At 47.4% G+C, this 12218-nt stretch overlaps 1 protein-coding gene across 1 annotated transcript in view; it reads right to left on the bottom strand.

Annotated features, from left to right (window-relative positions):
• The window catches only part of Ryk (receptor like tyrosine kinase), an 80358-nt gene that overhangs the window by 40998 nt on the left and 27142 nt on the right, over positions 1 to 12218 (bottom strand). Inside the window, exons 2-4 of the mRNA XM_051140750.1 lie at positions 11263 to 11384; positions 5216 to 5315; positions 1884 to 2018 (exon numbers count right to left, since the gene is read on the bottom strand). Of these exons, the coding sequence (XP_050996707.1) occupies positions 1884 to 2018; positions 5216 to 5315; positions 11263 to 11384 (357 nt within the window). The remainder of the gene's footprint in view (positions 1 to 1883; positions 2019 to 5215; positions 5316 to 11262; positions 11385 to 12218) is intronic.

The following is a 12218-nucleotide window of genomic DNA, read 5'->3' as shown; positions in this document are numbered from 1 at the left end:
TGTAAGATAAAGAAAACTCCTGCACCAGCCTCAGCACAATCACCAGTCTAGAAACAGCCTCTGCCAGTCACTTAGACCCCAGAGAAATGCACTCCATGCCAAGAGCACAGGGAAACCCACGAACTTACGCTGCCTTCATGGAACCCATGGCACGCCCGGCTGAATGGGAAGGCTCTAGAGTGTTCTAGAGGAACAAAACTTCCTGACCCTAATTCTCACCCATAAGCTACAGAAATTCCTTCTAGGGAGTAACAGCTCTTAACATTCCACACAGATCAGGCATGCTTGCTAGTGCAGCTTTTTAAGTGTCATAGGCTTGGAAACTAGATAAATCCAATAGAATTACATATTAAAGAGTCATGAACAAAAATTTTATGATTAAAGTGGACAAAATATGACTACCAAAGTAAGGAGGTATATATTAAATCTAAAATGGGACAGTCTTCAGAAGTCAGGCATGGTGGTGCACACTTTACTCTCAGCTACCAAGGAGGCTGAGGCAAGAGGATCGCAAGTTCAAGGCTTGACTAGGTTACAAAGTGAGTTTAGGCTAGCTTGGGTAACTTAGCAAAACCCTGTCTTAAAATAAAAATTCTAAACTAGAGTTTTGGCTATATCTCAGTGCTGAGGCACTGTCCGAGCACACCTGGGTCCAACCCTGCGATCCATCGATCCTCACTGACCAGTCATACAAGCCTACACGCCCTCGGTCAAGGCCAGGTGTCCTCATGCCAATCACACAGAGGCTAGGCTGGAGCAGAGCCTCCACAGTCCCCTTAGGCTCTGAACTTAAACTGAAGTAGGTATATAACTCACAGAACTCAAGCTAAGGGCGCTAGTTTTTTTTTAACGTCTGCTTTCAGTGCAATATAGATTCTCCGTTAGTCTCTGTCATGGCATTTGCCACTGTAAGTCGCTTGTGGACCTTGGGTGTTTGAACAATACCCAGCACTAATTTCAACTGGGAAATTTGTAAATAGACAGTTTCACAAAGAAACCAAGAATACAGGCTTGCCTCTCAGCTGCAGGACTTTGTCAGACCTTGACCAGGTCACTCACTTTCAGAAAACATACGACCTGAAGTTGATGTCAGAAAAATACACGGGTTTTGGCATGTAAGGCACAGACCATGGGAAACATAGCTGAGTTTATGGTTTATTTTGTTTCTACCTATTTATAAGTTCTGGAAACCTCTCCTCTGCCTACATGGAGATTAGATGGCCTTGAGGAGACTTAAATTCTCAGAACTCAGCTTGCTGTGCTAGAACTCACTAGTATTTGTGGTGATTTCCCGAATGATAGACAATATAATTCAATTCCTAAACACCGGTTAATTATTAAGTGCCCACATGTGACTTTCTATTTCTGGGCTAGATTTAATTATCCTTTAAAACCTCTCTGAAACAGCATCATGCATATTTTACAGACCAGAGCCTGAGCTGTACAGAGGTGTGATAATGTAGCCCCCATCCTGAAAACAATAGAGACTTGGTTCTAACCCAGGCCCACACGACCCCAAAGCAAAGGTCCTGCAGAGCCCACATCCATCAAGCAGATGCTCAGCTCTCCGCTGCTGTGTGCCTGTGAGGGTTAGTTACCCTCCCGCTGCTGTGCGCCTGTGAGGGTTACCCTCCCGCTACACAGCACCACTTCCACTCCTAATGGACACAATCACGTGCCTCTGGCAGAGCAGAGAATCAGGGGCTGAGTGGGGTCCTGCTACACACTATCTGGGGCTTACCCCAGAACTTCATCTACTAATGTGCCTCCCTTTTCTTGCAACTATAACCAAGACTTAGTCATAATTAAATCAGTAAGCAGACAACAACCTTCTACTGCCCTCTTATCTACATGAAACACATTTTGTTAAATAAGTTCCTTACTTTTGTAGCACATTTTCCTTCGTTTAAAATTTAAAACTGTAAAATTTTTGGAAGAATTTACTGTCAGGTTGAGCTGCATTAGTATCATAACTTCAGAGTCTACTTTGCCGGTACAGGAAAGCTCGACCCGAAACACTGTTCAAAAGAAATAAGAGAAAATGCTTTAGTGTCCTAAAAATCAGGATCAATACCATTCAATATTTTCATTTATTTCTAATCAAACAAGACAAGAAAACACATCTAAAGAAGTAGACCAGACAGAAGCTCTCACACCCTGCATCGCCATAGCTCTGGACATTTGTATTTCCTTGACTGCAGGAGGAAAGCAAGGCACAGATGAGGGGACAGTCCTTGCTTGTGATTCTGACTACACTAGCTTGTCTTATACATTCTGCTCTGCAATATACTAAAGCTACAGAATCATCAGGCAAACCCTGCTAGCCTTACCAATCTCACCAGCAACAGTAACAAAACTACAGCATAAAAGGAAAGACTAAACAGGACCGAATGCATTGATTTATTGCTCCTAGCAGTTTAAAGGATGTAAGTGTCAAGAAGGTAGTGTTGACAACATCACGTGTAGTGCTGTCTGCAGGGCAGGTATGAGAGACCCAGAATAAAACATGTCATCATATTCCTATGGTAGAGACATTCTTTCCCGTTGTTTGGCTAATGTGGGGAAACGGAAACCAAAGCCATACTGAATTTGGTGGCAGTGGGGTTCCTGTTGGGCTCAGAGCTATGACATGACAGGTGGGCAAGTATATAAACACACCACCAGTAACAAACATATCCACAGACGAACAGACAGGTATACAGCATGTCTGAAAGTACTCTGTGGAATATGTATATGCGGATTTAATTAAAACCTGTCTCGTTCAAAAAAGGAATTACTCATAAATACACCTAGGAAATAAAGACATTGTTACTGGAGGAAATTATAATAAACCCATAAATTAAACTGACTAGTTCTCAGCTATGAATAAAAAAACAACCCTGCCCTTCTAAATAGGATCAGCTTTTAAAGGTATTTCTAGAAATGTTGATGAAATAGTACATTTTAGTAAACTTTTTTTTTTTTAGTTTAAGATTCCTTCCCTACAAGTTTAGAAGATACTGTTTCACCTTCTATATGAGTTGTTTAGAGATTCAGACATTTCTGAACATCCTTGCTGATCCACAAAATTAACCAGCCTTCTAGCGCTGCCTTGAATCGTAGCTGATCTTGTATGAGATGACACTAAGCATGGTGAATAAAACTGCCAGGAAAAGCTCTACAACACCCAGTAGCTTTCTTTAAAATCATCATGACCATCATCACTGCCATCATCAGCACCAGCACCAGCATCCCTCTAAAGCCCCCCAAGTCTTTGAGCCTTTCAGTGTTGTTTAGCTTTTATCAGCTTGACACAAACCAGAGTCCCCTAAGACTGGAATCTCCAACTAAGGAACTGCCTCCATCAGACTGGCTGGGCATGTCTGTGGGGCATTTTATTGATTATTGATTGATGTGGGCAGTGCCAGCCATGGCAGGTGGTCCTAGGTTATACAATAAAGCAAACTGAGCAAGGCATGGGAAGTAAGCCAGTGGGCAGCAATCCTCCATCATCTCCGCTTCAGTCCCTGGCTCCGGGTTCCTCCTCTGAGATCTTGCCTTGGCTTCCCTTAAAGATGGACTCTAGGCAGCTGAAATAAACCCTTTCCTCCCCAGGGATGTTTGTGACAGCAACAGAAAGCTGCCTAGGACACCTTTCAAGGTGTCCGCTCACAAGCTATAATAAGGCAGTCAGTCCATTTATTCAGACACATACTGAGCACCTATGGCATACCAACTGCTGTGCAAGGAACCACAGTGCTGTAATGAATTCATTAACAATTACATGCAAGTTGGTATGATCAGGAAACACAGAGGAGTTACCAATGGGAGGTGGGACAGGAAAGGGATGGCATAGACTTTGCATCTTATAGAATGGATGAGTGGAAATTCACAGGGAGAAATAAGGGGACGATGATTCCAAATTGAGGCCAGCACGTGCAAAGGCCTGGGTGTGAAAACTATAGACAAACTGGAACTGCTGCAATGCTGAGGCATGTGCAAAGGCCTGGGTATGAGAACTGAACACAGACTGGACTCTTGGGGTGCTGGGCCATGGGCAGCAGGCAAGAGCAAGTGGTAAAATGACACAGGGCAAATCTGAGAAATGTGCGATGTGCTAGCTGACTAGAGCAGGAGGCACTGACAGCCTTGATGACCCTGTGGTGATATACAATGTACAATGGCCACCCAAGCCAATAGTTGGGGGTAGGGAGTAGGGACAGAGGCAGGGACAGAGGCAGAGGCAGGGACAGAGGCAGGGACAGAGGCAGAGGCAGGGACAGAGGCAGGAACAGAGGCAGGGACAGAGACAGAGGCAGAGGCAGAGGCAGGGACAGAGGCAGAGGCAGGGACAGAGGCAGAGGCAGAAGCAGAGGCAGGGACAGAGACAGAGGCAGAGACAGAGGCAGAGGCAGGGACAGAGGCAGGAACAGAGGCAGAGGCAGGGACAGAGGCAGGGACAGAGACAGAGGCAGAGGCAGGGACAGAGGCAGAGGCAGAGGCAGAGGCAGGGACAGAGACAGAGGCAGAGGCAGGGACAGAGGCAGAGGCAGAGGCAGGGACAGAGGCAGAGGCAGGGACAGAGGCAGGGACAGAGGCAGAGGCAGGGACAGAGGCAGGGACAGAGACAGAGGCAGGGACAGAGGCAGAGGCAGGGACAGAGGCAGAGGCAGGGACAGAGGCAGAGGCAGGGACAGAGGCAGAGGCAGGGACAGAGGCAGAGGCAGGGACAGAGGCAGGAACAGAGGCAGGGACAGAGACAGAGGCGGAGGCAGGGACAGAGGCAGAGGCAGGGACAGAGGCAGAGGCAGGGACAGAGGCAGAGGCAGGGACAGAGGCAGGGACAGAGACAGAGGCAGAGGCAGGGACAGAGACAGAGGCAGAGGTAGGGACAGAGGCAGAGGCAGGGACAGAGGCAGGGACAGAGACAGAGGCAGAGGCAGGGACAGAGACAGAGGCAGAGGCAGGGACAGAGGCAGAGGCAGGGACAGAGGGAGGGACAGAGGCAGGGACAGAGGCAGGAACAGAGGCAGAGGCAGGGACAGAGGCAGAGGCAGGGACAGAGGCAGAGGCAGGGACTGAGATGAAGATACCAACAATGCAGCAAAGGAGACAAGGACAAGCTAATCAAAGACACTTCTACAAAGACATAACAATTCACTAAAAGCACTGTCCTTGTAGGGATATGAGGGAGATGGCTGAAAGCAGTATGCTAAGTCTGTCTCCACTGGCTCACCTGATAAAGTGCGTGGGACCTCCCCTTGAGCAGAAATATTGACCTGGGGCATGCCCATAGCCACAAAGTTGTCTACTTGGAATCCCAGCTTATATTCAACCTGTAAAATGAAGAGAGAGAGAACACTGGACCTGTGGCAACAGAAAAGACTTTTTTTGTTGTTTTGGTTTTTGTTTTTTTCAAGACAGGGTTTCTCTGTGTAGCCTTAGCTGTCCTGGACTCACTTTGTAGACCAGGCTGGCCTCCAACTCACAGAGATCCGCCTGCCTCTGCCTCCCGAGTGCTGGGATTAAAGGCGTGCACCACCATGCCCAGCTCAGAAAGGACTTTATTAATGAGCTTATTAGGTAAGCAATTAGTTGAACTGTGCACAGGTGCAAACAATCCAGTACCAAAACGATTCCTAAGAGCAGGCATTTAACCCCAGCACTTAGCAGGGAGAGGCAGGTGATGTAATTGATTTCTGTGAGTTCCAGGCCAGTTTGGTCTATATATGAGTTCTAGGCCAACCAGGGCTACAAAAATGAGGCCCTGTCTTTTAAAAAAAAAACAAAAAACTGGGAACTTTCAAACAAATAAAAATTCAACCTGAAGGCCACCGTCTATTTGGTATCTAAAACAGGACCACCCTTTTCCCTAAAATCTACCAGCCTTCCTGGCAAGAATGATATAGCCAGTGACTTAACTGCTACCCTGGAGAGGAAGCATTCATTCTTACTTAGCTCGCCACAGCACCACGTCTGCCACCGAGGGGTGCTAGAGAGCTATCATTGAGGCACCCTGGGGCTTTCCAGCAACAAAACATCAACAGGAGGCATTGACTATGTAAGTATGCCATGTGATCTCTGAACAGGACCATAAAGCCACGGAGGGTGCATGAAGGAAACCAGCGTGGATGTGGAATCACGAGGCCATATGACCTACACAAATAAGCCTCAGCATTTAGAAAGTGAGGATCATACAGCATGGGAAGCAAATACACTGACTAACATCAGCACACGCCTGTGACACGGCCCTCTGCTTACTGACGGCCCAGCAGCCTCGGCAGCCTCTCCCATTGCCAAGCTGCACTTCTCAGGAGTCACCAGCCGCCTGCTCACCCCAGGGACTCTCACACACACCCTCCTGAGCTGCCAACACCGCTGCAGTCCGGTTCTCCCTGGTGTGAGGAACCTCCCTCTTCTACACAGCCTCTCATACTCTCATCTCCCTCAATGTAGCATTCCCCCCAGGCATCCTCCTATTTTCCTGACCGCTGGGCCCACACATAGGGTCAGTGTTCGTGTAAGGCGCTGAGGCCCTCTCTAGACATCCTGTGCAGAATCACGCTCTTTATTCTGAAGCTCACGGCTACTCATAGTGGCATGTCTCATGCCCTCCACATTAACAGACAAGACTCTAAGATTAGTTTTTGACAGCTGGCTCATTTTGTCTCCTGCCATGTTTCTGTTAATTTTGAAATTCAGGGTTCACTGGCACACCACTCAACTTCTTCATGTCCAAAACAGATACAAAAACACTGTCTGCATCCAAGACCCCAGCACTACCTCTGGCCACCACCCTGGTCCCTACATCCAAGACCCCAGCACGACCTCTGGCCACCACCCTGGTCCCTACATCCAAGACCCCAGCACTACCTCTGGCCACCACCCTGGTCCCTACATCCAAGACCCCAGCACTACCTCTGGCCACCACCCTGGTCCCTACAAAAGCAGTTCTCTGTGTTCACTACTCCAGGTCAGCCAACATTTACGAGGCATGTTTATGACCAAGGGCTGCGCTTGTAGAGGGGGAATGCAGTGGTCAATTAAACCACTTCCTCCCTTCCTTCCCAGCACAGCCAGGACCACTTGGTTTCACGTTCCCACAGCCTGTGCCCCAAAAGGGACATCACTGACACAGTCGTTTTGACACCTTTGGCTCTTCCCTCTCCTACACACTTGGCAGCAGCACCTACAGCCCTACTGGCCTTGGCTCAGCTTGCTGAGGGAATGAAATGCTGGAGAGCAGCGTTTACACATGATGACCCCGCAGTCCTGTGCTTAATGGCTGCTCTTCATCCTGTCAGAGCATCGACCCTCTGAGCTCCATCCAGTCCCAAGGAAGGCTCCATCCTCCCTGTGCCAGGATAAACTTTCAGCTTGTCTCTCACTCTCCTTCCTCTATGACTGCCTACCAGGCATACCCTCCTCAGCATTGAGGGAGGGTCACCACGTGGTCAGAGTTGAGCTTACCTGTCACCAAACTCAACAAGTTTCTGTAGAACGCCACTAGAACCCAGCCTCTGCTCAGGCCACAACCTGTAGCAGCCTCCTCTCACAGACACAGACAGGCACCCTGCTGGGACACTGTCTTTGAATTCCTAGCTAACAGACATTCCCAGAAACTCTCACCTGGGAAGCGAGTTACTTGGTGCCACATCGGGTCCCCACTCCCATCACCGCCTACTGCCTGGGAATCAGAGAACTTGCCTGCAGGCAAATGCTATGAAACTTACCCCATCCTCAGATAAAAACACACACACTGAGACCCCACTTCCATCATATGGCTCTGATGCCTCCGCTCTCTAGAGGTCCTGCCATGCTGTCAGTCCTGATGCTAGGGCCTGAACTGTCCTGGAGGCCCCTGTCATACTGCCTCTTCTCTGTCTGTCCATGGCATTAATAGCTTTTCCAGAAACTCCCTCCTCCCTAGCATTGTCCCTCAGTCTCCCTCCTGAAGATCCCCCCACTCTTTTAGACTCTTTTATTAAAAGTCTCAGTTATTATAAGCTGAGAAATGGCTGCCCAGGGACCAAAAACCCTAGCAAAGACTGAGCACAGCCAAGGAGTCAAAGGGCCCTAATGGCAGAGCTGAGGGCAAGGGCCAAGAGTAGTAGCAGGGTTATCTCAGGGTGGCCACAGGGAGAGGGAGAAAGGGGAAAGAAATGATGTTGTAAGTGGAGGCAGGCAACATGAGGAGCCAGGACACAGGCAGAGGTGACAAAGAGGCTGAAAAGAGGAGTGAGAAAATCAACAGCAGCTGACTGGAACACACGGTCAGAAGTGAAGAGGCTGCCCTCAGCCTAAGACCCCTCCTTGATAGACTACTGCACATGGAAGCATCACATGCAGCTCTCTCCTCACACTGGGGTCCTCAGGCTACCTAGTTTTTAAATGTAGTTTTTGGAGTCAGAGAAGAGGATTCCATTCATTGAAATCCAATTTTCTCTACTTTGGCATGTACTGATCTGTAAAGAACACCATTTGTCAATCACCTTTGAAGAAACAGATCTATTTAAAAACATCACAGCCTACCAAACAAAAAACTCCGAACAGCAGTTGTGTATCAGAAAATAAATGAGCCAAAATACTTCAGGAAAGTAACTAGAGAAAATATAAATATTTGAATAAGCTAAAAAAAATAAACATGTTTGGTATTTTTCCTTTCCTGGAACACATGGCTATGTGAATAGGTAGAGGATGAGTGAAGCCATCTCCTTCTGGAACACAGATCTAAAGCGAATGTGCTTGCCTACAGTCAACGGCCTTTTAATTTCTCTGAAATTGCCAGAGCTGCCTTTCTCACAGCTACTTCCCTCCACTGGGACACAGCAGGCTGGCCCCCAGAGGCAGCTGCTGGAACTCTGACAAGCTCCCCGCAGACTCTGCTGGACGGAGACCAAGGAGAGTGGGTGGTAGGAGTCTTCGGCCACGTCTTAGTATGTTTCTGCCTTTTGGCTGGCTAGCATAGCTACTGACACTTAACAGACACGGTTGCATGTTGTTTCTTGAACACTGGGGAATGTCCTGGAACATACAAGAAACTAATTATCTGTTAAGACCGCCTAGTAGTCTACTCTTGGGAGAGAATCAATACCAGCGTTCTACTCCCATCTTAAAATACAATTAACACATCCTCAACCACTCACTGAGGCACACGTGACTTAAATATTAAGAAAAAGACGCACACAGCCCCAGCCTCTGAGGGAAATCTTTGTCAAGACCAGTCAAGTAAACACTGGAGAACACTACCAGCAAAAACCTTTGATGTGGAAAAACTGATGTGGAAATATCTGCGCTGTTGGGAGTGATACGCCAGGGAGTCTGGAGATCCTCGGAAGCAAGTATTTCATCTTCTGGCAAGAGCTTAAACAGTCCAGACTGAGAGTTTCTGACAGAGTGTTAGAAATTGAGAGAGACAGCTCTCCTTCTGAAGTCTATGACAACATCTCAGAGTCAAGTGATAAGCGACCCCAACATACCACTCCTGCCCTCTCAGGTGACTCAGATATGTTAGCTCCCCCATAGCTCCTGCTTCTCTGCCTCCAGACTCACTTAAGCAAGTCCTTCCCAAACCTGGGCCATGGTTTCCTCTTGCTGGACATGATCAATAAACCAAAGCACAACTATACAAGAAAATATGATACAGTTATTTGAAGGGAGAAACACACAAATCAATACAAAGGAACAGAGATCCTTTTCCAGGACACACTGTTCAGAACTCTGCACCACACAAAAGCAGGAAGCACTGACGGGTACATACACTGCACACACATACACTACCTTTCTTTACGAGGCAAGAATCAGGGAACAATGGCCGATGATGACAGAGATCTGGATGGGCTTGCTCAGCATGCTACTATGACAGTAGAAAACCTTCCTTTTCATTGGATACTCATACAGGCCTTCAGAATTTGTACCATAGCCATACACTGCTTACTCATATGATTAACTTTTTAAATAAACTGCAACTAGTCAACTGAGCTAAAAATCACCAGGCACCATACCTGAGAACTAGGATTAGGGGCTGCAATATCATTAAGAAGGAGCCCAAAGGTGCAGTTTTAAAACATGCTCTAGCCAGGTGTGGTGGCGCACGCCTTTGATCTCAGCACTTGGGAGGCAGAGGCAGGTAGATCTCTGTAAGTTCCAGGCCAGCCTGGTCTACATACAGCCAGAGCTATAGAATGAAACCCTGTCTCAAAAAAAAAAAGAAAGAAAGAAAGAAAGAAAGAAAGAAAGAAAGAAAGAAAGAAGAAAAGAAACAAGTCTACAAGGTAATGGAATGATTAGAGCTATACTGAGCATCTTCAGTGTTTCCCCCTGCAAGCGTATATGTTCATAGAAGACCCTTCCAAGGCAGGTTCCCCATCACTATTAACTTCAGAGGCTGAAGCACACGGACAGGGCAACAAAACTTCAAACTGACACAAACTAAAGCAGCATCAATCACTAGTGAAACGTCAACCATGAAGATGTTGACAGGAACTGATGGACTGTGAGTGCTGTGAGTTAGACACTAAACTTCCTGGTTTTCATAACTATGCTTTGATTATGTAAATGACACCAGTGTCCTTAGAAATTGCAGACTAAAGTATTTAGGGGTGAGGGAACACAATTCTTTCAACCGGTTTTCAAATAGTTCAAGGGCAATGGTGAGGAGGGAGTGGGGAGCAAACAGTACAAACAGTGTTATCTGGCAAGTCTGGAAAATGAGGACGCAAAGGATCCTTGGGCTGGAAGAACCTAGGCAGTCAGGGATGTGAGGAATTCTCCAATAAGTACACCAGGCTCAGCTCGGCCTCTGGGGTTACTGAGGCTCAGCACGGTGACATGGGAGGATGCATGCACTGCACCTTGCTTCCACTGTGAATGGGAAAACTAGGTCCAAGTCAGTCACCAAGTGTGTTCAGAGACCCAGTTCAGCAGTGCTTCTCCCCATGCCCCACAACACTCATCCTCCAGCCATATATGGCTTCTCTCTAAAGGCAGGGTCATCATCAGATCCAACTGCCCTCTTCCTGTGCTAGATCCAGATGCCCCTGGAAAATCCTGAAAGGACCCAGTCCTGTGTGATGCATTGATCATCCACCTGTGGCCACCTAAATCTAAAGTTTTAGAGGAACAGGGTCAAGACTATATCTGTAAGATATAAACCTGTAAAGGCCCAGTGCTCCACAGTACAGCACCACTGCCCCTCCTGTGGAGGGGTAGATCCATCCCCAGGGACAGCCCTTGTTTCTGGAGACTGGGTGAGCTTGTCATGCGTCTGCCAGCAGCTCTTACCTTGGACTTTGCATGCCAAGTGAAGTGCAGGAAGTTTGTCTCACTGGGCACTAGCAGGTTAAAGGAGAGAGCGTAGTGACTGATAAGGTCATTTCTCACATAATAAAGCTCTGCGTCAAGACCTAGAAAAAAAAAAAAAAAAGGAAGAACAGTTAGCCATCCAAGTGTCTTCAATGTAACAGCTGTCAGTACTACAGATACTCTGTAGAGTGAAGAGAGCAAACCCTGATGCACAAGTGTACGCTGCCAACAGCTGGCACGTGAGCTGCCTCATGAGGCAGGATGCTGCAGCGTCACAGCCCACAGACAGAGAGACTGGCACTCGGACACACAGAAAATAGCTCTCCTTCTGAGACAGTCATGCCAAGACCACCTGCAGCCACTCTGCCTTCTGAAAATGGTGCCTCTCAGAGAAACACCACTCACGCCTCCATCGCTGGCCCAGACTTACAAAGATTCAAAAAGGAGGGAGACTGCCTGCACTCATGTCACAGAAGGTTGTCAGCCACTACCATGTGAGTCTGTGCTTGTAACTGCTAAACCATCACTCCAGCTCCTGCAGAAAACCTTGAACTACTACCTTCAGTGGAAATCAACCTTTTGTGAAAAATACAATTTAAAAAAAAAAAAAGAAGGAGGAGGAGGAGAAAAATAAAACAATAGTACTAACAAAGCTGATCACTGGTGCTACCAAGGCAGTGAACTTGCACCCTGGGCACTGTTGACAAAAGGGAGAGGGAGGCATTAGCAAGAGTTAGAGACAGGCAAAGAACCGAAGGAGTGAAAGAATAATGGCAGAGTAACTTCTTTTAAACTTATTTACTGTTTAGTCCAGATGTCCCTAGTACTCAGGTAGGACAAATGGAAGTTAAATTGCACATTTACTGAGCATGCAGGTCTGCACCCCTATGGTGGTATAAAGAGGTCAAGCTGGATACCTCAGACTTCCTAAGCAC

Source organism: Acomys russatus, chromosome 32 (assembly GCF_903995435.1).
Source record: "Acomys russatus chromosome 32, mAcoRus1.1, whole genome shotgun sequence".
Classification (NCBI taxonomy): domain Eukaryota; kingdom Metazoa; phylum Chordata; class Mammalia; order Rodentia; family Muridae; genus Acomys; species Acomys russatus.
This window is presented reverse-complemented; position numbering and strand designations above follow the sequence as displayed.